The sequence below is a fragment of the Nothobranchius furzeri genome, chromosome 2 (assembly GCF_043380555.1).
Source record: "Nothobranchius furzeri strain GRZ-AD chromosome 2, NfurGRZ-RIMD1, whole genome shotgun sequence".
In the NCBI taxonomy this organism is placed as follows: Eukaryota; Metazoa; Chordata; class Actinopteri; order Cyprinodontiformes; family Nothobranchiidae; genus Nothobranchius; species Nothobranchius furzeri.
Window position 1 is genome coordinate 62,364,130 of NC_091742.1, and position 25,863 is coordinate 62,389,992.

The window sequence follows — 25,863 nt, forward strand, 5'->3', positions numbered from 1 at the left end:
CCGTATGTTGACCAGCAAAACAAACTACTTTATTTTATCACCCCCAAGTTGTTAATAAAGCTAATACTGAATTATTTTCCACATGTGGAAATACACTTATATATGTCCTACCAGAACCAGGCTCAGACAAACTAATCCCAAATAAACCGAGTTAAAGGTTATGAAGTTGTGTGAAAAGAAAATTAATTACCATTAATGCAAATACGAGGAAAGGAAGGTTTACATGTTATATTAGATATTTGTCGCCATTGCAGTATGTGCAAAATCACAATATGCGTCATGAATGGTGATGGTTGCAATAGGACCCAAACACTGGTGAGCAGGAACAGGGGGCAGACTGGCAGGCAAAAGAACTGTTTAATATGTATAATGACAGATATGATGATACAGCAGGAAGACAAGATGAGGATCCGACAAAGACAAGCACATACGGAGGGTTTAAATACACGAGAGTGATCAGGAATCAGGTGGGTAGGATAAAATGGGGCTGGTGAGTCCAATTAACACTTAACAATGGGAGATAGGACAACACGTCAGACGGAGAAGGAGAAGATCCGGAGAGTGTGCATATTGCAATATGTTTGCAAAATTAGACATGAACACTTTTTTAAAAGTCTCAACAGCATGGCAGGCAACATTTTTACCATTTGTAAAATGCAGCTAAGGGCCAAAAAAGTTTGCCTGGTAAGCCATCCAATACGGTAGTCTGGTCTTGACCCATGAACAGAGTTCAGTCGTCGGGCGGAATCAATGGTCGTCTCTGCAAGACGCCAGTCAACAGGTAAGTCCACCTTACATCGTCGAAAAAGTCGCAAATACATCCTTTTGCTAAATAAAGGACTTAGCCCTCAGCACTTTAATTTACTGCCCTCTTGTGACCTTGAAGGGGACAACATCTGCTCGTAAAGTGGCTTTAAAAATGTATACATTCATATTGTTTTTGCTTTTTTTCCATAGATCTGTTAAACAAATTCAGCCCTGCTCAAAACCTATACAAATGTCTGTCTTTTTGAAAATTTTAACCCTTAAAATCCAGTTTGATTACTCAGTGTCATTACTGTAGTTTATAAATAAAATAAATATATAAAAAACAGAGGTGTTTTCAAAAAAATTATTTTGCCTCAAGCCAGGTGCATAAACATAAAATAGTTTTTTTTCTACATTTTGAAGTTCAGTAAAATAGTGAAACTGTGTTTTATTTGCTTATCAGAGGCCAAGTTGACCTTTTGACTTCAATACAAACAGCAGAAGATCTGAAGAAATGTGTAGAGTTTCTCGCCTGGGCCACTAATTAGAAATGACTGATTTTGGTGGTGAACTGTAAAAATCACAAATTTCACTACTGTTCTCCAAAATGAAACCCTAATATTGTATGAATCAATGTATGAATTTTTTTTTCAAATGTTACAGGATCAAAAACGTTGGTTTAAATAGAAGTCAATGGTACCTTTTTTTGTCCTGAATTGTCTTAAGAGGATGGTACATTTTAAATCTGTTGGTACAAAAAAATAATAAATAAATAAAACTGACATAATTTTTTATTTTTATTTTTATATATTTAATGACATCACCAAGACTGAATTGTAATAAACACCCAAGGCAGTAAAGGTTCTTTTTTAGAAAATAACTCTTTGTTGATTTTTTTTATTTTTTATTTTTGGTAAAATTGCAGCAATGACATTGGGTAATCAAACTGCAATTTGAAGGGTTAAAATCCTCAAAATTAGTTGAATATTTAAAGGATTCAGCAGGCTGAAGTTGTTTACCAGATCTGTGAAAAACAAAGCCCCAAAAAGTATGAATGTATACATTTTATAGCCACTTTAACAGGCAGATGTTTTGGTCCTCAAAGGTCACAAAAGGGCAGTGATTTTATTAATTTTTTCATAGTGTTCCCTTGATCTTTTTTCAAAATCCCCAAATTGAATTTCAAAATTTGTCAAGAGAGAGGTTTTACAACAAAATTTCATATCATTTAAACAAACAATGCTAAAATGGCGTCAAATGGACAAAAAAATCCCCAATGAAGACTGAAGGTTATGTACGTCTGTTTGTGCTTGACTAAAAATCAAAGTCATACCAATAGAGCATTTTGATTGGCCCATCAAACCGATAAAGCACTGTGATTGGCCCACCAAACTGATAGAGCGCTGTGACTGACACGACACAAAACTCCTAAGGCCAATGGTGGACCTGCTGAGGCTTCGAGAGTGGCCAGACCGACCTGCAGAACAAAGTCTTTTGCTACTGCTACCATCAATCTGGATTTGTAGAATAACAAAAAAATAAATAAATCACTACAAGGTCCGCAAATGGCCCACAAGCCACACTTAAGGCATCCTTTCTTACCCTTGTCTTTATAATTAAAGAAAAAAAGGCTCTAGAGCACAAATCATTGGTTTACATGTGGGTTAGGCTTTTTTATTGCCCCACCACATAGAATACGCTTACCATAATGTTTTTGCCTGTGCCTCTGTGTTTGTAAAATATTTCTTGAAACTGTTTTTTAAATTAAACTTGCAGAAAGGAACTATCAGATGTATGTCTGCAACTGGTGAACTTTTGGAGTCAACCAAATTCAAGATGGCCACCACAACTGTCTTTACAGATTCCAAGAAACAATTTAACTCAGCTGAGAGAACAACTCTGAAGATATTGCAGAAAGTCTGGCAATATTGTATGCAACTACATAAAGTAATAATTTCAACGTTTGACCAAATGTTAGAAGTCTATTTATTTGCAACCTAAAAGCTATGTGCACTGTGAGCAGACGTTTTCATTGCCAGTTTTACTAGCAAAAGATTCCAGCAGGAAGCTGTTTTATTTGTGATCTGGTTTGGCTTAGCTATTTGAATTCAATCAAATCATTTGAGTTTGGTTCAACTCAGCATCTCCACAATGTCATTTATAGCATCAAAAACCTGCTCTGTGAAGATATTATTTGTCTTGAGATCAGCTTGGTTTAATTTAGACTTCCTGTCCAACGTTTTGCTTGCATGGATTCATGATTGGATAGCACCAGTGGCACCAGTTTCCCAGAGCCTGGCCCAGTTGGCACGGAGTTTAATCACAGAAGCTGTAGACGTGCCATGCCGGGGGGAATCGATGATGGCATGTCTGAGCCCTTTGTTGCAGTCAAGCTGCTGCTGAGGGTGTGATCACACATACAGCATGTTTCTATTATCCTCAACATGCAGAGGTTGACAAGTTGAATTTTTTTTTTTAGTTCACACCCTTAAGAATAGAAGTGCACAGATGTAGTGTCTCCGTGGTTCTGCCTTGGTGATCTCTAAACTGAGAACGGCTGATATGTTTAGACGGCAGGGAGCAAAGAAATCTAATTTGTGTTGCAGTAACTTTATTTAGCGTGATGGACGTGTGTAGCTGCATCTTTCTGGTTAAGAGAACCACCTATCGCATGTCAATAATCATCTCATTATACCCCTAGCAGCTGTTCTTAGATGTGGCTACAGTGCAGAACAGTCAAGCACAATTATTTCTAACAGTTTGAAAAACATTGTTTCTCACCTTTGCAGCTAAAAGTGGAAACCGAAGGTGTCTGGCCACAAACTTGCTAATTATCAACAGCAACCACAGTTTTTTTTCTGTTGTTATAGAGCGGAGTTCACTGATAGTTGTCCCTCAAACTGTTATACTCTGCTCTCGCGCTTAAATGCAATCCCATTGCCAACTCCTTCCGAACCAGACAACTTCAGAATGAGAAACGGTGGCCCGGACTTAAAGAACGGATAGAGGACAGGTGCCTGGAATAAAGCGGGGAAATGGCGGCCTATCCAGGTCAATCCATCCATCACTGTGCAGTTACTCAGATGGAGGACAGCTTCCTGATAGAGGTCTGAGTGGTTTGGGATTGAGATGGAGGAGCGGGAGAGTTATAGCTCCCGAATCCCCTCCCTCCCCTACTGCTTTGAGGGAACCTTGACAAGGAAGACCTGCCCTGGCTTGTCACTATCAACTGATAAAACTGATTTTTTCCACTATGCACATATTCCAAGAAGTTGATATCTCAATTATCTGATTACAATATTACAATTAGCAGGTTACAGTAGGCTTTGGCAACCTGGGAATTTGAGCAGAGGGTGGTGATAAAACAGTGTTTGGATAAAGTGAACTTACACACACATATAGCTATAATGTTAAAACTGATACATTTTGATGCACAACACATGCAGAATAAATATATTTTAAAATACACAACAAACTATTTTCCAAAGTGCTACTACTAGTTTAGAAATCACTCAATGGCATGAGGCCAGAATACATGTTTGATCTCTTCCCTGTATATATGCCTAACAGGGCTCTGAGATCCTTCGGGAAACAGTCAGCTGGTAGAACCCGGGTTAGAACCAAACAGGTTCAAGCTGCTTTTAGCTGCTATGCTGCTCACAGATGGAATCAGCATCCTCGTGACTTCAAATGGCCCCAACTCTAGTAACTTTTAAATCAAAATTAAAAACTTGTACATATTCATCAGCCTTTGAATGAATGTTTCTGCACCTTCTGCACTGTAGCGGCTCACCCTTTAATTGTCATTTCTATTTTTAAATCTGAAATTCATTTTAATTGGGCTGTTATGCTGACTTTAAAACAAAAATTAACCCTAACCCTGCCAAAAGTAAGTCTTACACCCATTATGAAAGCGAAAAGTCAAAATATTACTTGAAGAACTGTTTCTATATATTCCTGTTAAAGGGCAGTTGGTAGCACTGTTGCTTTGCAGCAAGAAGGTCTCTGGTTCAAATCCTAGCTGCAGCCTTTCTGTGCAGAATTAGCATGTTCTCCCAATGCATATGCAGCTTTTCTTTAATTGCTCTGGTTTCCTACAGATCAAAAACATGCATGTCAGGTTGACTGGAGATTAAATCATGCTAGGAGTAAGTGTGTCAGTGTTCTGTTTTCTCTGTGTGTCCCTATGACGGACTGGAGACCTGACTAGGGTGTCTACCGGCTCCTGCTCAAAAACTGCTGGAGTTAGCTCACTGTGACCCTACTGAGCATCAAGCTGCCCAGAAAATGAGTGAGAATTTTCAATTAAAGTCAATCTGTTGGGGAAATAATAAATATATGTTGAGGCTTAACTAACTCCTTGTGTGGATTTGGTGTAGATTAGTATCGCATCCCGGAGTTTTTCTCATTTTACATCTTACAGGGAGCCTAAGTCACGCCCATCTACTTCCGCATCATGGGTCCCCGGAATAAATGAATGCAAGTCAATGGTGAAAAAAACATTATTTTCTAACTTCGATTGTTGTGTGCCATGGATTTCACATATGATATCCGTGAATTTTAAATACGCACTTTGCTACCAAGAACGTGCTTATTTTCAAACAGGGGGAAACGTTATTTTAGGTTTTGTGTGAAAATAAGTCCAGGACTACAAATGCTCATCACGAAAGTGACATCATCGAACCAGACAAGGAGAAAACTGAAGGAAAATGGCAGTAAGTTCAGAGAACTTAAAATCCTTCCTTCAGGAGGAAAAACCCACCGTAAATGTGGCCATGTGGTGGGTGGCGGCTACGCTAGAGGAGAGGAGATTATGTGGTGACGTGCAACGTGCTGATGTCTAGTGTGTAGTCATGCTAATAACAAACTTTTACAAGCTGATAAATCTCAAAGTATCACAGAATATGATAAGATTATCACTTTTAAGGATTTCTGACTAATCATACATAATTTTTGAAAGGGGAAAACTCTGGAAAGATAATTTAAATGATGGCAAAAAAGAACCTGCATATATAGGACTAAAATATGGGGATGTTTGAAAAAAAGTTAAACATCATTACTTTGAATTATATTCTAACCCTTACTGCTCCAAATAAATACAAAAAGATACATTTTTATATTTTTTCAGGCCTTGGAAATTAAATAGATACACTTCAGTACCACCTTACTGAGAAAACTATCCAAAAAGCAGAAATAATTACTGACACTGGTACAGATCGGAGAAAGCAGAATAGGCAAACACAGAAGCTAATGATGGGTTGAAATTGTATGAAGTAGAACATAAATACGTAATACATGTCCTGGCAATGGTAGGAGAAGAAAAAACCTGTCAGATTTTAATTTTGGATCTTTTAAAAGCTCTCTCGTTAACAGGCACTACCGTCTAGCTTGAGGAGGTTTGATACAATACTTCAGTGGTAACTTTAAACATTCTTCAAAGACAAGAATGTGTAATAGAAAATGGAAAGATGGTGTACCGGAAGAGTGTAAATAAAGGTGAGGACCATAACAAGAGTCTGAAAGAGAAGTAGAGAATATAAGGAAAAGAACATTGAAACAACTACAGCAATTAAGAACTGGGACCAGGTGTGTGGAGGGGCCGAAATACCCAAGAATATAAAACCAAGAAATTCTTCTTCATATAAAATGTACGGTAGGATGAGAATGTGCCGAGAAAACAGTTGTGGATGAAAAGGGTTGCTCTGATGACTGAAGAACTGATTCATCAACTAAGTTAACTTCACCTCCTTGGATAAAAACTCGTGTTCTTACCTGTATGCGTCCTCTGGTGGGCCTTTAGATGGGAACTCTTGGTGTACACCTTTCTGCAGCCATTGAACTGACAACGATGGATCCTCTTCTTGTTTTCTGGTAGATCTCCAACCCCAATCACACATGCTGCCCCCTCATCTTCGTCCTTCACTTGGACGGGAAGTGTGTTCCCTGCCACCAACCGAGCCGCACTGAGTCCCACTTTTCTGGCCACCAGCTTCAACATGAGCGTCCCGTCAGGAGAAGCTGTCAGTGTCTGGTTGGGTTTGACGAGGTGTCGGCCCAGCTCTGGCGAAGATGGGGGAGTCAGGGAGGTGACAGCGCTCAGCTGAGCCTGGTGGACCCCTTCTATTCCCTCTACCATTTCTAGCTTCTGTCCTTTAGGCTTTAGGTCCCTTGAGAGAGCTGAGTTCTGCCGCATGGGGCAGAGGACCACTGGAGGTGGGCTTGGGGGTTCGGGGAGGTTGGGTAGGCTGAGGATAAGGGTATCAGTTAGCTCTTCCTCGCCATCCTCTTTAAGGTAGGCTGGAGTAAGGAGACCATCAAGATCTTGATCAAAGAGTTCTGAAAGACGCTTGGGCTCCGTCTGCAGGTAACGTTCCAATTCCAGGCAGGTCTGCGGGAGAAAAAACACTTAATTTAGACTCACTTCAGGCAAGTTCACACGTTTAGACTCCTGCACTTAAAATGCCGCGCTCTCACATCCCACTTAACAATTTCAGCAGCCTTCAGATTGTCTGATATTTCTTTACAAGCTGCAGGGAGAAAAACCTCCTCAGTGCCATCCTCTCACTTGGTTGGCACCCTGCACGACTGTCACTTTCAAACACGCATAGATAGTCACCAAGACGGCCGATTAAACCCTGATTGATTGCGACCACTGCAGCGCGGAACCAAAGTAAGGCACGAGAAGAAAACTGAGCAGAACTCCTATCAAGCAACGTTTTACGGAGCCTCGGCAAACCATGTGTGCGCCTGCATCCAGTGAGCTGAGATAGGAAGATTTATTCAGCTGTAGTTATGGTCTGCTTCATCCCTATTACTCCAAACACCTCTCCCTGCCGAGAGCAAATAAAAGGCTGCATCCCCGATTTGTGTGAACTGGCATCCTGAGAAGTCTATTACTTTACAACAAGCTGGCGAGATTCTGAGCAGCGAAGGAGCTGGCGCGGGTAAGAGACGCTCCGTGTCCAAGGATGAAGCTATTATGTCTGAATGGACAGTGCCGGTTTGATCCCAAGGATCGTTGTGTTTCGCTTGTAGCCACTAACCCATTTTGACAGCTCAGATGGAGGCTAGCAGCTCCACCGGGTGCGTGCAACTCACCGCTTCATTTGTGTGTAAATAGGCACTGACAGACGAGTAGCTGGTTCCATTATCAGGAATAAGGTTTCACAGACTGAACACATCAGAGACGTTTACAATCTCGCAACACCCCTCTTTCCTTGTTTGCACCTTCTAAAAATAGGAAGGCGTCTGTTGCTAAGGGAGCACATTTTCTCCTCTAAGCAATTTCTTTCGAGGAACAAAAAGGGATGTGGAGTGGGTTGTTTGTGATGAAATCAAATTAAAAAGCTGCCCGGGACTGTCTCTGCATTGAGAAGCGGAGATAATGTACCACATCTTTTCCTTCCACCGCACGTCCGTTTCTTTTTCTGTCATATACTTCTTTCATGCACAGCGGTACCTTTAAAGTCTTTACTACCTCTTTGTTGGCTTTAGACAATAAAATGAAAGAAACTTTTCTTTCCTTTTTCCTACTTTCAAAGCACAAATAGGTATTGAAAGTGTGGCGATGTGATAAGACTGTTACAGCGTTGGAAAACACACATTTCTTTGCAGCATTATCTGCGACATCTTTGAACCTCTCAGCTGGCCTCTCCTCAGTCTTTGTTTTGCCATTCTGCTTCAACGCAGATCAATTTCCTATATTCAGCCTTTTCTTCTGTTCCTTTCCTCCCAGGTGAGGACTAACTATCTTCTAAAACCAGCCTGTCGAAGGAGACTTTATTCAGCAAAATGCTGAGGACTGCAAACCAAGGTGTGTGTGTGTGAGTGTGTGTGAGGTACTTCAAGGGAGCAGAAAAGAGGATAGAAATGGATAAGTGAAAGAAAGTGGCGATGGAGGAGACGGGAGGCGGTGGAAGATGAATGATGGAAGGAAGGACAAGGCTAAGCAGGAGAGCAGAGAGTGAGGGAAGGTCTTGACTTCATTTTCACCGTAGGGGGGGGAATCTTTTTGGAAGTGTGACATTTGGCATAACAGGATCCTGTCAGCGGGCACGCCACGGGCCCCGCACACAGGAAAAGAGTTTATGCACGCCAAATGTTAGGTTGCAACCCGTGGTGCGGTGTGACACAGAGTGCGATGGACTACGTATGTACCATACCTACAGGTTAGCGTGCATACAGAATTAGAGACAATGAAAATAAAAGAGGATCCAGGTGAGGTGGCAGGAATGACAAGATTATCTTTTCTTTTGTTTGTATTCCTCTGTCTATGCCCCCATTACTTCATCATGCCTCTTCCCCTTTTCTTCCTTGCTTCCCCCTCCTCCCCTAGGTGGTGACATTAACATTATTGAAGAGAAGGTCATGCAGCTTATCAGCACTTCCTGTGAGCTTGGTGTGTAGTGGTCCTAATTATGCAAGTTTGACTGCATATGCACATCATTTTTCAAGTAATTATGCCATTGCATGTGCAGTTATGCAGCTCTTGTATATGGTTTGTGCAAACACCTACGCACATGCATAAGCACGTCTTCTCGCCGCTCTCATGGCACCAAGTGGGCAACTTGTGTGTGGACAAGAAATTACGGGCAAAACACACAGCACATCGAGCCACGATAAAGGAATGTGCACGGCTTAAGTCCATTTGGACAGATGCCGATCTGGAAAGCCACCGCCGCCTGGCTCCGCACAAAGCCAAGGTCCATTTCCTAAAGGGCTTTTGGGATGAGTCCTTCACGCCAGCCAAGATAAGCTGAGACGATCCTGTGGCTGTTCCAGCAGCCCCACCTCCTCTGGCAGAAAGAATGTACCTTCCATTGTGACAAAAAATAATCACCTGATGATTTATGGCAAAATATTGGCAGACAGGGTGATACAACTTTCCTAAAAAGGTCTTTGTTCTCTTAAATGTTTCGAGTTAACCCAGACGGTAAACAACAAAGGACAATAAAGGCTGTTTTATGAAGATTGGACATATTTAAAATGAAAAAAAAAGTAGTTAAATGTATGTAACTGTGTTGGCACTCTCGTGAGTTTGTATCTAAGAATACAAATTAAAGTCTCCTTTACCAGCACGACAATTTATTCATGATTGTGATGACTATGGCTTGTTTCTACAATCACAGTGAAGTCAGATTGATAAAAATAATAGGAGACCACCAACCAATGAGCGTCTAAGATTCATTTATACTGAATCAATCACTGGAAAGACCTTTGAACAGAGTAGAGGCCGACTGATATGTTCTTTTTTTTTAGGCCGATGCCGATATTGATTTTTAAAGAATTTTATTTCCGATGGCTGATATCTAAAGCTGATTATTAAGGTCTATATATATGTGTGTGTGTGTGTGTTTGGCACCACATTGATTGTGAAAGACAACTGTAAACTCACTGTGTGCAATATGAATTAAATAAGTCCATAAATAAAGGCACGAAACATTTTAACCCTCTGAAGGCAGGCGTTAAAGATTGGCAACGTTAAAACCTACCTACCTGATTACTCCACATATGTATTTTATAAGCATTTTTTTTTACTCAGAAGTATCCAATCCAATTCAATTTTATTTATATAGAGCATTTAAAAACAGCATGTCAGCTGACCAAAGCACTGCACAGAGTTAAACCTATAAAGCCATTCAAATTCACATACACACACATTAAACACAGATTAAAACTGTCATAAAATAGAAACACCTAAAATCAAAACAAAAGTTAAAACAGCCAATAAAAAGAGAAGTTAATAAAAAGAGAAGTCACTAAAAACAGAAGAGTCACAGCATAAAAGACCGATCATTGACCAAAAGCTAAATAAAAAAAAAAAAGCGTCTTCAGGCTGGATTTAAACTGTGCCAGTGAAGAAGCCTGGCGTACCACCAGAGGGAGCGCGTTCCAGAGCTTTATGTTTCATTGTAGGGACTTTGAGTAGTAGATGGTCAGCAGACCTTAGTGACCGGGGGGGGGGGTGGGGGGGGGGGGGGGTGGGGGGGGAGCAGTTCTGACAAGTATAAGGGGGCTAGACCATTCAGGGCTTTGTAGGTAAAAGTTAGAGCTTTGTGTTGCATTCAAAATTGCACAGCAATCCAGTGTAGATCAGCCAGAATGGGAGTGATGTGACAGCGTCTATTTGCATTGGAAAGAAATCTGGCTGCAGCATTCTGGACTTTCTGCAGACGATTTAGGACGGATACATTTACATCAATTAGAACTGAGTTGGAAAAGTCAAGTCTGGAAGTGATAAATGCATGGATAACAGATTCTGTGGCCTCTTGAGAATGGGCCTTAGTCGGGTAAGGCGACGAAGCTGGAAGAAGTACCCCTGAAGGACTTAGCTGTTCGTCCTTTTATCAAAACTTATTTTGAGCCTGAGAGGGTTAAAGCGCATCCCACAAGCGGCTCATTGCACCGTGCCACAAAATATGGGATTCGATGTTTTTGCTTTTTGGAAACGTCGATTTCCACAATCAACATAGGGCTAGACAGGAAATTACACACGGTTTCAGTCTGGTAATTTTCAAAATAAAAGACTATTACAGAGATGTGATTTATTATCTATGCGGATTACGTCAATACAAGTGACGTAATGGCTTGTTTACTTTCAGCATCTTTCGAGCGCTACAGTGTGTTTTTCATGGCTTTAACCCTGGCAGTGAAGAGGAACAACATCATATATGACATGAAACAGAGATTTCAAACGTGATTCCTTCTTTTTGGTCTAATGGCGAATGGCATTAACAAACCTCAACCTTTTCAGTCTAGAGGGTGTTTGTGCAAGTCTAGTGAGGAGGACGACGGAGAAGCCGCTCCATGGTTCAGACTTCCCCGGTGTGGATTGACGCGCTGCAAAGGGTTAGGGTTAGGGTTGGGGTTAGTAAACCGTCCCGCTGCCGTTCTGTTCCACTGATGCTGTCAGTTTTTCCAGTGATTTGAGGTAAGAGTCATGCACGACAAAATTCTTTAAAAACGCTGTTTTTAAGGGTTGCTGTAATTTCCAAATTATGCAAAATGACATTTATTTCCTTGTGCTGTTTACATGGGCTTGGGTAAGTTACGACACCTCGACACAAAACATGACGTTCTGTTGCTAAAGCAGCTCTCTTAATTAGCTGTTTTACATTAATTAATTCCTACGCCCCATTAATGATGCCTCTGAAGCATCTTGTTGGCAACCTGTTTGTGCGAAAGGTTAAATGCACTAAAAAAACAAGTCATTTTTTATGTAATAAATTAATATATCATTAAAAATATCTAATAATTAAAACCTTTAAGGGGGAGTACTTTCTGCAACAAAAAAAATGAAGGAATAAAGTTATTAAATTTGCATTCACCGTCTATTTCTCTAATGTGTGATGTGTTGGGCTATATTTATGCAGTTTTTACATTCTGTTGGTTTGATGTAAAAATAAACAGCAAAGAATGAAGAACTTAAAGTGATCTAAACTCAGCTTATTATATTAAAGTTCATATAGGTTTCATTTACTAGAAATAAAAATAGAGCCAAAGATCACAAGGATCTGTGACTATGAACAAGTGTGTAACGGTGTGATTGAGCACTCTGGTTTAAGTTGTTTCGAATGACTCATCGTCCTCTGCTTCCTTTTTACAGCCCAATCAAATTGCTGAATGAGACTTCTGTCATTGTGACCAATCACATGAATTCCACTTACAGAAAATTGGGTTAAGATCAAGAAGAAACCCTATTAGCTTGATAAACTGTTGTGGCTTGACATATCAGAAAAGTAGCACACTTGTGTTATGAATAACTTTTGTAATTTCCACGTTAGTGCAGCTGTAGACTACGACTCTCGCCTTTCCAGGAACCTAAAGCAGCTAAATGAAATGTAGTCCTCATTAATTTTACTGTTTGTCCTTTATGATTGTAAAAATATCTCAGATTAGTGCCAATCAAGATAAATTAAGGAACGCTTGGCTGCACGAATCCCATTTGTCCATCATCAGCCATTTCTCTGGTCAATAAAAGAAAAAGTAAAGTAAAAGGTTCATTAGAAGAAAGCTGAAATGGATTGATGGTCTTGTGAAACCTACTGAAAGTGGCGTGTAACAGAGGTGTTTTACCCGCCAGCTCCCTTCCAGCCAGGAGCCATTCTGACGCAAAACAGGAGCAAAAGCATTCAACAACGCTGATCCCGTGAAGTCAACAAATAACAGGAGATTTGTAACACCACGCGTGACTTCAAACAAGCAAGGAGAAAGACAGCTGCATGTATCTAAGAATGTCCGTGGCTTACTTTCTGCTCTGTTTACCTTGGCTATACGGGTTTTAACAGGAAATTATGTACTTAGTATTTAGCTGGATGGAACAGACTTACATCACGTGACACAGGAAGGAACGTTATATTTTATGCATATAGTTTTCAATATAAATTTATAATGAGCATTTAACTTTTTAAATTGTGTTTATACTGGTTAAATTAAATATGTAGGCGAGTTACTACCTGCTAGCCACCAAAGCCACACCTACTAAGCAACTAACCAAACATAGATAACTGCTTTGGATCTAAAAAAAAATATTTTAAATTAGTCGACTTACTTTTAAACAGAAAATTGTCCCCGAAGTAGCTGCCAGCTTTTGATCCGCCATCCTTTTGAAAACACTGCTGTGTATTCTGGGGAATTTTGGATCAAGGCTAGGCTACAAGACACCTCCCGTGTATCCTTGCTCAGCTAGCTAAACAGCTAACAAACAGAGAACCGATGCCTCGGTAGAACATGAACATAGGAACACGCCTTGGCGGTTCCTGATGACATATCTGCTAGGCAACAGGGGCGGGACCAAGACATCAAGGCAAGGTTCCTTGGCATTGAGAAACACGCACTGCTTTTGTGTTTGACTTCCTGTCTGGCTCGATCTAAACTGCAGACTTTGAAGTGTAGTGCGTAAAAAATATACTTGAAACATATTTTATAGCACCTGTTCGCTTCTGGGACATGTCCAAAATGTTAAAATTTGCTGCAGATGGAAAGAAAACCATCCACTATAATGGCGGCTAACTGTATAGTACGCTTCGCAGCTTTTTTCAATGCTTTCACTCCCGGTGGAAAATGGGGTGAGAGTTGCACTCCCACTTTTCTAGCACAATAGCTTATGAACACTGGATCCAACTCTTTGCCTACTTTAAGATGGCTGCCATGGACTAGCAACATTAGCCAATGTGTAAATGGTTAAAACTAGGGATGAGCCAGATACTCGTTTCAGATGAGTATCCGGTACGGATAAAGCATTGTTGTAGAATACGAGCATGAAACGAGTAAAATACGTAAATATCTGTAATCGTGCTGAAGGAAAATCCTCATTGGGTAGCTGACTGTCTTCACGCTCTGTGATTGGCCAGTCACATAGAGCGCCCGCCCCTCCCTACACACAAAACTGCAGCCGGGAGCTCCGTCTGGCCTATCCACGCACACACGCGCACACACACACACACCAACACACACACACACACACACACACACACACACACACACACACACACACACACAGTAACAGATCTCTCTGTGCTTGCTTCACTGTTGCTCACGTTTCTTCAGTACTCCCTAAGTTTTCTTCAGCTCGTCTCTTATTCGGTTGAATATTTAAAGATACTTTTTTGTAACGTACGTCACGTGGTGCATTTGAAAAGACAGAGCTGAAAACGGCTCGTGCTGCATCGGTCACTGCCTCCGCTCCGGTTCTCTCTCTCTCTCTCTCTCTCTCTCTCTCTCTCTCTCTCTCTCTCTCTCTCTCTCTCTCTCTCTCTCTCTCTCTCTCTCTCTCTCTCTCTCTCTCTCTCTCTCTCTCTCTCTCTCTCTCTCTCTCTCTCTCTCTCTCTCTCTCTCTCTCTCTCTGTCTGTCTGTCTGTCTGTCTGTCTGTCTGTCTATTCTGATTTTATTGAAAAACTTGTTCTGTAATAGTTCCTTTACTATTGTGATCAAAAATATTTAATCTCAGTTCTGAGGCTGCTCTGTTCTTTCTTCCTGGCACTCGCAGGGTACAGACGCTTCTCTTTTTGCTCCCTTATATTTTTTCCCAAGGCTCTTTGTCCTGTCTGCCCACAGAGCGCTTCTCTGCATTTCTTCTGAAAAACCCCATTTTTAAATATGGATTTTATAAACTGGTCATTCAACGCGATTGATAAGATTTTTTCAACAATGAGAACTGAGCAGGGGGCTCCCACATTCCCGCAGTGGACACACCCGGCGGGGTATATGCTGGATTCCTGGAAGGAGTGGAAGATCGTATGCCTCTCTCTGTGCTTCTTCTTAATTCTCAGTGCAGATAGGGGGAGTGTGTATTACTTGTATGTGTGCGTGCATGTAGTTACATGTATGCATGTGTGTGTGTGTGGCTGTGAAGTGCCTTTTTTTCCTCCTCCCAAATCAATTCCTCATGTTACCCTCTGATCTCTATTAAGGTAGCGCGACTCAGGTTTGCGAATGACCACAGTCACCAATTCTTGTCATGTGACTTGCCCATGTATGTCTGATCTCTGAATTGTGTGTACTGAAACTCTAATTTCCCTCTAGGATTAATAAAGTATCTTTGAAATAGTTTTCAAATAAACAATACACATAGCAACTTCTGATCAATCCATATCAATTTCAGACTTAAAATTATGCATTGATGTAAACCACACCCACTTCCAGTTAAATCACACCCACTTCCGGTTAAACTACACCCATTTTCGGGTTAGGCCACGCCCACTCCGAGTACAGATACAGATAGTGGTGTACTCGCTCATCCCTAATTAAAAGTCATTCAGTTTTACAGATGTTTAGCCAAAATATCAATTTCCCCACCTCTAATCCAAAGTGTCCCATACATCCCTCTCCCTAATGACTCTCTATATCCCAAGTCCTTCCTAGACCAGAAAGGATATACAATCTGTCTCAGGGTCTCCGCCCACTGGGATTTGGCTGGAAGACCTCCAGAAGAAGCAAAAAGCAAACCATCTCAACTGACTTCTACCAATGAGAAGGAGCAGTGGTTCCACTGCTTGTCGTATTTCTAAGGTTAAACTTGGACACCCCACAGAGGAAGCTCATCTAGCTGCTTGTCACGTTGATTACAATCCGAATCTCATGACAACATGGGAGGGTTGGAACGTAGACGGACCAGCAAATTTAGAGTTTCACCTTTTGGCTCGGCTTCTTCTATACATCTTTTGCTCTTCCAACCTGTCACCCACACAAGACACCAAGTTACCAGCTATCAGGACTGACCGGATATGAAGGATGACCTTCTATTTGGCCTAGGATTTAATTTAATTTTTTTCATTATTGATTTTGCACTGACTGATATCGCCCTACCGATAAATATTTGATGAATTGTGCAGTCTTATTCCACCCGTAAATAAACAAGTTCAGTTTCTAGAAAGGAAATAGATGATCTCATTATTACATCATTAAAGGACTGTTTGATCCAAAGTCTTTAAATTGTAAACAGAAAATGTTACAACTTCTGAACATATGCAAACACATTTTACACTAAAACCAAACATTCAGAACGCAGATAGTGAGACTTAAAAATAATTAGGTGCAACAATTTTCCATTCATCAGAAAATCACTCACATCCACTCCTTCAGTTTTCTTACTTCAGGCATCCCATCCTCTCCTCCCTTCTTGTAAAAGGCTCTCACCCTGGCAGCTGATCTCCTTTTCCCCATCTCCTCCCTTCACATTTGGCCCGCGCCGGACCGCCTGCCAACACCATGAAAGCGCATGCTGCCTCCCAACTGTTAGCGCCCCAATACGTGGCTAATAAAAAGCCTGGGTTATAAATATGAGCAGAGGAGCATGCATATGCCCTAAAGGAAGGCCCAAAACACCACTAAACAGATAAATGTAATGGGGTGGATACGGCTCATTAATTTTAGGATGATCGTGTTTGGTTTTTACAGATGCTGTGATGGAGACAAGGTGCTATGAATAATATTCAGCACTCATGCTAGTGTGGTTGAAAAGGGCAGGACTATATGGGGCCCCAGAGCTGGAGGAGGTGATGCATCACTATTGTTTAAAGCAAGGAGGCAGGGAGGGTGGGAGGCTGTCACCTCTTTAAGGAAATGACCTATGATTTCCAGCAGCTCCTTCTTTATGGGGATTGCATCGTTTTGCATTAAATAGATGTATTATTTGTTTGTTTTTACAGTACACCATAGTTCACTTCTGTCTTTGGGAAGATTATTTTGCATCAGCACTGAAATATCATTAGATTTATGAGGTTGTTTTCTCAAGCAAAACTATCTTCACTTTATTTCATATAGTGGACGAGTCTGTAGATTAAGAAAAGCAACGTAGGAGGCCCTATGATGAATTAGAGAGGTCCAATTGATGAAAATGATCACTATTTACCGTGTTTCTTATGAGACATTTAACAGTAGAGGTTTGGACAAAAAGCACCTCAATTTTATGTCAAAGCCGAGCTAAACTGAGCTAAATATTTGCACGACACATATATATTTTTTATCTTTCAACATGTCTTCATGAGGCTTAATTGTTCTTATTATTGTCTTGGTGGCAAAATCCCATTGTTGTACATCAAGAAAGTTATTGATGACAAATCCTTTTATTGTTTTCTTCTCATAAAGTTACACAAACTATCATTTAATAGACAGTGAGATATTGTAGTAACAATATTAGCCAACAAACTGTTTAAAAAAAGTTTGTGAATAAATTTTTATGTCTTAAAAATTTAAGCTCTCATGTTTTTTTTATAAATGTATATATAAATCTGCTGCAGTATCTTGTATTAACAAATGAATAGCGATTCATTTTCGGGGGAATAAAAGCTCTGCGGCTCCTGTTTCAGGAAGTAGTAGTTAGCCTGAGGAGATAAGGCAGAAACGTCTGGATTTTAACTATTACTCAGTAATATGCATGATATTAGGATATCACGTCTGATTGGCTAACAACTGCACGACTCTTCCACTGCCTATGTACGCTCTGCAACATTTTACATCCACAAATAACACAAGCCAGAAGAAGATCCATCGTGTTGTGGAGTTGCTAATGCTAGCGGTTAGCTTCTACTAGCTGAGACGTGCATTGCTCTCTCCTGGCAACAAAAATCAACATAGTTGCTTGCCAAGGCTGAGTTTATGATTGCTAATATTTACATGTTGCGTTGAAGGATCTGGCTTTTTCTGCATTAGAAGCTCAGAGTGGCCTACTGTATTTAAAAAGGAACAAGTATGATTTTTTTCCCAGTGAACCTTTGCTTTAATTACACCAAGAACGTAAGTAAACTGGTTGTTTGACTCATAACAGAACTGTCTAGCCCAGCTGTTCCTGAACCTATGTAGTCATGCACCCCCTTCTAGATCAATTTTTTTGTTCTTTTTTAACACCGTTTCAGTAAAAACACTTTTACTTTTACACACTAAAACTGTGTAAAAAAATAAATTTTTTGATAACAGAGACAAACACAGAGTGAACTAAAGAACCCCCTTTAATGTCCCGACCGTGTTGACCCCCCCATCCCCCACACCTTAAATAAATGCCAGAAGCATTTTTGTTAGCATTGAAAGGCAGTTGAAATGTATTAATATTCAAGGCGACATGTTTGATCACGCTCAAATGAACAAAAAGCACATCTGATAAAATAATCACGATCACATCCTCTGTTGCCTCTGAATCATTACTCTCTCTTGGTTCCTCTCCTCCTTTGTTACTAACTTTGACTTTCGATGTCCCACCTGACAGTTTCCCTGATTTTAGACAACTGAGCATATTTGCAAAAATGAATGAAGTAGAGGCCACAAGCTAGGCACGCACATATGATGTGTAGTAGATGAAGAAGAAGTAAAAAAAAAACATTTAAAAGTTGCAGAACTGCACCAAGCGTCACTTTAACGAGCAACAGCTGTAAATATAATCCATCATGAAGTTATTACTTTACACCAGATGATAGTGGAGATGAGTACCATGTATCTGAGCAACACTTATTGATGTGTTTCTATTGAAATTTTCGGAGTTTATACAGTTTGAAAACCGCCTCCCACCAGGAGGCTCCTTGTACAGGAGAGGAGGAGACGAGCGGAGCACACAGAAGACAAAATTTAGAGAACATACGTACAATGCTGACAGATCTGGTCGTTGTTGACGAAGCTCTTTGACTGGTTATGGCTGACTCTGATTCTGAAGAGCACTTTTCACCCTCTGATGAAAATATTCACTCATGCAGTGAGAAAGAAAGTGACTCTGCAGCTGCGCACATGATCTGAACCGAGGTGTGAACAAGTCACTGCTTTGCAAGTCACAAGTAGAAGAAGAAAATATCATTTCTATAGCGCCTCTCAAGATAAAAATCACGAGGCGCTTAAGTAAGTCACAAGTCTTTCCAGTCAAGTCTCGAGTCAAGTCCAAGTCAAAGACAACCAAGTCCAAGTCAAGTCCAAGTCCTTAACTTTGAATTTTCAAGTCATAATTGAGTCATCTGTCCAACTTCTATTTAATTATGATGATAATAAACAAATTCCAGAATTAAAGCTTCTTAAAGCTTCGTTTATTTGCTCAAACAAACAGGAAGTGCAGCTGAAATGGATTATAAACAAACTGCTGCTGCATTTAGCCGTAAAAGATCCCACCCAGAACCAAGAATGATTTATGATTTGTGTCCATGTCGTGCCACTTTTGTGCTAAAATATCAAATATGCTCAAGTCATCATCAAGTCAACAGATGGAAGTCGAGTCAAGCTGCAAGTCATTGGCGTTCAAGTCTGAGTCAAGTTGTAAGTCTTAATAGATTTTATCAAGTCAAGTCAGAAGTTATTAAAATAATAACTCGAGTCCAAGTCATGTGTCTCGAGTCCACACCTCTGGATCTGAAGGTTGTTTCACTGTGTTTGGGACAATGTGGGTGTGGAAAGGATGGTAAAAAAACATTACTGATGGTGACAGACATAGTGGGAACGTAAAAAATAAAAGTCATAAAATCGGAGTAGTAGATGTGATGCTGGCAGAAAAGGTGCATCCTAATCGATAAGACTATTCCATGTATTCCAGCCATCTGCTCCACATAAGGAACTTTCCTTGGATCATATAATCATTACATTCAAGTTAGGGTCAACCCTGAGGCTGAAAAAAATAAAATAAAATAAACGGACAAATATGGCTCTAAAGCATTTTGCATTTGTGTAATTATTACCATTACATTTTTCACCTCGCACACCCCCAGAGGCAGCTTGCACCACACTTCGGGTGTCCCTGGTCTACGCCAAAAGCACCAAACGTTGTTGTACCTGAACACTGTTCCGTGTGTATGTACATTTGTCATTAGTTGAATTAAATTGTCTTCAATTTTATGCTTTCTGATTTTCATTATTTTCCATAAATTAGACGAAACCCATCTCGTTTGTCAGCAGTAAGGCACCTTTATTACTTGATGTTTCTATTTCCACAGTTTGCATCCTAATAAACAAAAACAGCTTATACCATGGATGCTTTTCAGCTCATTTGTTATTTTGTCGTGACACATTCTGGTGCCTGTCCATTTCCTGCTTGCTTTGTGTTTTTTTAAGCCGCTGGTCACACAAAACGAGATGACTTCTGTTCACAGGGTGTTAATGCGTTATATCAGCTACTGATTAAATTCCCTTTGAGAAATTAATCACAGTTTCACCCTACAGGTAGCTAACAATCATATCAGCCCTGACATCAATATTCTCTCCTGCGATGAACCAAAGCGTCTTGTTTCTCTCTGGTTTCATTTTTTTTACGACAAGTTATTTTGCTTTACCGACTTTGTTTATAGTCGTCTGTGTTATCGCTGCTTGTAATTCAGCACACTCGGTTGACACTTTTATTGAAGTAAAAGTTTAGCTTTGATTCCTTTTTCTACACAGCATGTGTGTGTTTGTGAGTTTTATCCCGCCGCTACACGCTATTGGGTCTGTGTCTCCCATTGATCTGCTGTGCCGGGCCGAGCCATCACTTTGAGGTGACAGCTAAATGACCAGTAGCCCGAGGCACAGGCCATCTCAGGCAACCGCTTTTGTGTGTTTGTGTGTGTGTGTTTGCATCACGGCGCCCTAATCGATACAAAATGATACCAAGCAGGAGCTCATCAGCAGTGGTCGTCGCAGCTGACAGAGACGGTAATCTATAGCTTCACCGTGCAATACTTAGACAGCACCCCCGCTGCTACATCTACACACTAAATCTCCACACTCACGAAAAAAAGGGCTTGTGTCTAATCTCCCCTTTAGGGTCTTTGCTCCTTCCCAGAACCCCAGATTTCCAACTCCTTGGAGAGCAGCATGGCATCAACGGTGTATCCTCGCTGAAGAGGGGGAACCTGCCCTGCAGGGCTACGAGGAGGGGAAACCTCAGAGAAGATGCATCATTTTCTTGATCTGAAAACCAGAGCGCCCTCGCCTCACTCAGTTATTCTCAACCCAGCAAGCAGCAGGGGATGCAGAGTTTGACCAGGAGGGATTTTGAAGCTCCTAATGGGGCTTCCAAGATGCAATGCAAAGGAAAAGAAAAGGGGGAGAAGGGTCACAAAGAGACAGAAGCTAATGGGGAGAAACAATTCATGTGCCAGGACAAGACAGATGGGTGAAAACAGGCTTTGAAACACGGGTGCCTCCAGAAAGTTTTCAAAGGGGTGGCCAGATGGGGACCACTGATCATCCCAGAGCAACAAACTACAGTCAGAAAATAGAATGTGTATTTTTATATTTTAGACGGCAAAATGTTCCATTATGTTATACAGAAGGGGGCGTGGCTAGAACATTACACGAGGATGCATACATTTCTTGTGGTTTCAGTTGCCACGGTACATTAATACATCTGGTTCTTCTGCAACTATGTCATATATGTTGCAGAAATATAAGATTTAGGGATGTGTCCGCTTGCTAGAACAGATTTTTAATTGCATAGGTTATGCACGATTCTTTAAAGGCCCTAGGTAAAATTACACTTTCCTCTAATAGACCATTCCACTTCTGACAAACTGTACTTCCTGTACCATTTCTGACAACAGCAATATTCTAGTGAGTACTGATATGCATCAACGCATTCTCCTTTGAAACATTTGTGCTTGCACAATGTCTCATTTTATAGGAAAATTGAATCTTCCTGTCTTTCTAACTCTCATTCAAAATATTTAACAGAAACTGCAATATAGAAGTTGGAGAATCACCTGAGGATTTAAATTTACTTTACTTTCTTTTTTACTGAAGTTCTTTGGTCTAAAACTCAATTGAGACTTACCATCCATCTTAAAGTAGCATTGAATAGATTTTTAAACTTTAAGCTAGAGCTTTAGCATTGATCTCAGTGATTGTTGATTTCGAAACTCGACCAGTTTCATATTTGACACCACTCTGCAGTTGTCTGCTGACCAAAAACTGCAGTTGATAGTTTTGTGGAGCAGGTAGGTGTTCTAGGGGGTGCTCTCAGTTCACTGATCATCAATAAAAAGCATAAGAAGAAGGAAAATAATAAGTTTGCTTTTTCTGTAGGCATCATGGTGGGACCAGGAAGTAAAAGTAAGAGAGTAGTGTGGAGAAAACACCAAGAGCTAAAACCTGAGCAAACATTGGCTACGTTAGTTTGAGGGAGCTAAAGGCGGCTACAAAATCACTGATAGTGACCTGGCTTTGTTGCTACTGGATTTATAAGTAATATTTTTTGTCCAGCAGTGTGGATCATTTTACTTTGTTGTTTATTTAGGTATTAGTTGGCTCATGTTAGTGTTAGCTCGTTTTTAGCGCTAGCTACAGCAGGCTGCTGAGGGCTGCTAGGCCAAATAAGGTACCACTGGTGAGGAAACATGGTTATAGATGCAGTATTGCCCTTCTCTGGCTCAAACCTAGAGGCTGCATTGCTTTAAACAAAGATGTGTTAGGAGTTACATTTCAGGTTTTAGAGAAAACTTTCAAGACAAGATTAGAGAAGGAAAACTACAGTGGGAAAAATGATGTGAGAGTGGAAATGCCACAGACAGGAGCTCTCCTGCTCTTTCACTAACAGCCCCATCTCTCCAGGCAGCCACCTAGCTCCAGATAACGGACTACGGAAACAGCTTAATTACACACACAGCCTTATCAGGCGACATTAGCCTCGCAGTAATAATCAGCTCCTCCGTCAAAGCCTGGAACACAGCACCTTGAGGCACTTTTACACAGAGCGGGCTTCAGGCTGATAACAGACACTGCCAGTTGTTAAATCACAATTTGCTGACGGAGTTTAGGAGAATAATGCACATTTGGTTGTAAACCTGTCACCTCCTTTATACACAGTCAATCTGAGTTAGGAGGAACGTCCTAATAGGAGCTTGAACCTGCCTGACTTATTTGTTTTTAATTTTAAGTGTATTCTGTTAGCTTCCTGCAGTCATCCCTGTTACAGGAGGTTTACACACGTGTTTGTGTGTGTGTGTGTGTGTGTGTGTGTGTGTGTGTGTGTGTGTGTGTGTGTGTGTGTGTGTGTGTGTGTGTGTGTGTGTGTGTGTGTGTGTGTGTGTGTGTGTGATCTTTAAAGCACCTTCTCTTCTGCCAGGAAAACCACAATGATGGAGCACAGTGTGCAGAAAACCTTGTGACCTCTGCTTAATGGAGCAGGGAGAGATTTCCCGTAGCTTTCTCTGAGCAGACACCACAGAAAGGCACACGTCAACCTGACACTACGGGGACCTCCAGTCTGTCTTCCCTTAGCATAACAACACTGACACAATGTGAATGTGACAAAGAAAACAGGGCAGTGAACCAGGATATGGTTGGAACACTTATTGTGTATAAAGGCTATCCATAATGTAAAACATAGGAACAATATTCTCTCGGCTCTGTTTGGTTCAAAATTGATTTTACATTAGGAACAGTTTGCCAATGTTATTGAATAATAAAGCTCTTTAATGGCGTTTTTAGTGGTCATTGTAAAATCAATATACAAATAATTTAACTGTTTTGTGCTGAAAATAAATTTCCACAAAATTCATTGTAATATTTATATCTCAACAAGCGATTGTTGTTTTGTTAAAACCTTCATAATATCCTTCTGAGGGATACCATGTAGTGTTACAAAAATATCATGCAATCTGAACTCAAAGTTTGTTTTATGAGTGATTCAGCAACCAACACACCATGTCTCAGCTCAATATTTGTAAAACTGATTGAGTTATAGCCATAGACATGAATACGTAGACGCCCCAGTGGGCGATGGAGAGCGGAACAGCATTTTCGCCATATTGGGTGGGTTGTTCACTCTCCAAACCCAACTGGAGTCAATGCAGGGTGAGCATCTACGTCTATTTTTTGTGCGGCCCACAGTAGCAATAACCAGCGCATAATTGCAGACTATTCACTTGGGATTACTGTTGACTTTTCTAGCCTCCATGTTAGGATTTTATCATTTATTTTTATTTATTTAAATATATTTAGATTTCAATATGTCAGATTTTGTGACAAAGCATAATAAAATGTGTTTTTTAGTTAGTTTAGTTAGAGCTACTTTTTTGGTAAAAAATAAATGCACTAGGGAGGGAATCGAGACCCATCCAAGATGGCGGTGATCTGCTAGGCTAGCTCCAACAGGTAGCGCCAGTCTATGTCTGTGGTTATGCTAATGGTTGCATTGGTTTAAGTTGGCTGTGGCTGCCATCTTGAATCAAGTTGATGTCAATGCCAAATGGTTGATTTATAGTCTCAAAGTTAGAAACAAACATGTCTTATGATCAGCACTAAGCATAAGTGTTTTGGATTAGTCTGAGCTAACCCCTGCACTTTACTTTAAAAGACTATTAGAAAAAACTGGTTGCTGAATTAATTTAGATGTGGAGGCCATCATGAATCGGGTTGGCCATGAAGTCTGACCAGTTCTACGTCTAATAAATACATTAGGGGGTTTAACTAAAACCTATTTTATAAATCCAACAGAAATCTGGTTTCATCCAGCATTAACTTAATGGCATTGTTTGCTGTAGTAACCATTTTTGGATGTAGCTTTTTCCCCACTTTGAGCTTTGTTTTTTTCTACTGAGTGTGTATGTTTTAGGAGAGCCGTGATGATCAAAGACCAACAAGCACTCAGCTAATTGACCATTAAAAAACTTAATAATTCAAGCAGCTTTTTCACACAGCAATACGGCGCAGAAACTTAACAGAAATATTCCGGTTGAGGGTGCATGTGAGAAAACAACAGAGTTATTTATTCTGAGTGAATTAGCAGGAAAAATGCCTCTATGAGATAAACACTAAGGAAGAGTGGGCTGAAAGAACATCTTCTCACTTGTGTCTGCTGACCTGTGAGTTCCTTTGGTCAACAGCATAATGAAGAAGACCAACAAGGTGTCAACACCAGTAATATAACACTAGAACAGCCGCCATTTGTGACTCGCTTTCCTCCTGTGTGCAAAATGGTAAGTGGCTTTTACTAGCAGCATTTTATGGTCGTGAATCTAATTGCAGTACATTAAAACACTCTCACCACAAGATGGCATTAAATGTAACTGTATTGTCTAAACCAGGGTTCACCAACATGGTGCCCCCAGGAACCATACGAGGTGCCCACAGGCCTTTTCTCCAACTAGAACAAGCCTAAAACAACATAAAAAACTAATGCCAACATCGTTTATAATCACTAATGCATTACTACAAACATTAAATATTTTTATTATGCATTATGATTAACTTAACTCTGCTCTATTCTAGTTCAAAGGTCAGTATTGTGTCAGCCCGAGAGCCCTAATGTGGCTTAATAGTCGTGAAGTAGCTCTCAGCTGGTGACCCCTGCTCTAAACATAAGGCAAGATTTTATGAGACTATAAAAATTGGCTTTGGAGCAGTTTTTGAATGACCTGCCAAATCTCAATGCTTTCATTGTAGGCCTACCACATTACTTTAGAAAAAAAGAAAAGACACAAAATGATCTTTTATGTAGCACCGCTCAAGATAAAAATCACGAAGCGCTTCACAAAACATTTAAAAATTAAAGTATAAAAAATATTTTTTTAAATGATTACAAATATGTTTAAAATAAGAGAAAAAATATAAAAATTGCGATAAAAATAATAATGTAAGGAAAGGGAGAGAGAAAATGAATAGGAAAGAGGGAAATCAGTGGATTGCAAGGAAAGGTGGATTAAGAAGAAAGAGCAGAATACAGAAAGGGTGAT

At 40.4% G+C, this 25,863-nt stretch overlaps 1 protein-coding gene across 1 annotated transcript in view; it reads right to left on the minus strand.

Moving 5' to 3' along the window:
* The window catches only part of klf7a (Kruppel like factor 7a), a 76,217-nt gene that overhangs the window by 19,414 nt on the left and 30,940 nt on the right, over positions 1-25,863 (minus strand). Inside the window, exon 2 of the mRNA XM_015946694.3 lies at positions 6,520-7,135. Coding sequence (XP_015802180.3) covers positions 6,520-7,135 — 616 coding nt within the window. The remainder of the gene's footprint in view (positions 1-6,519; positions 7,136-25,863) is intronic.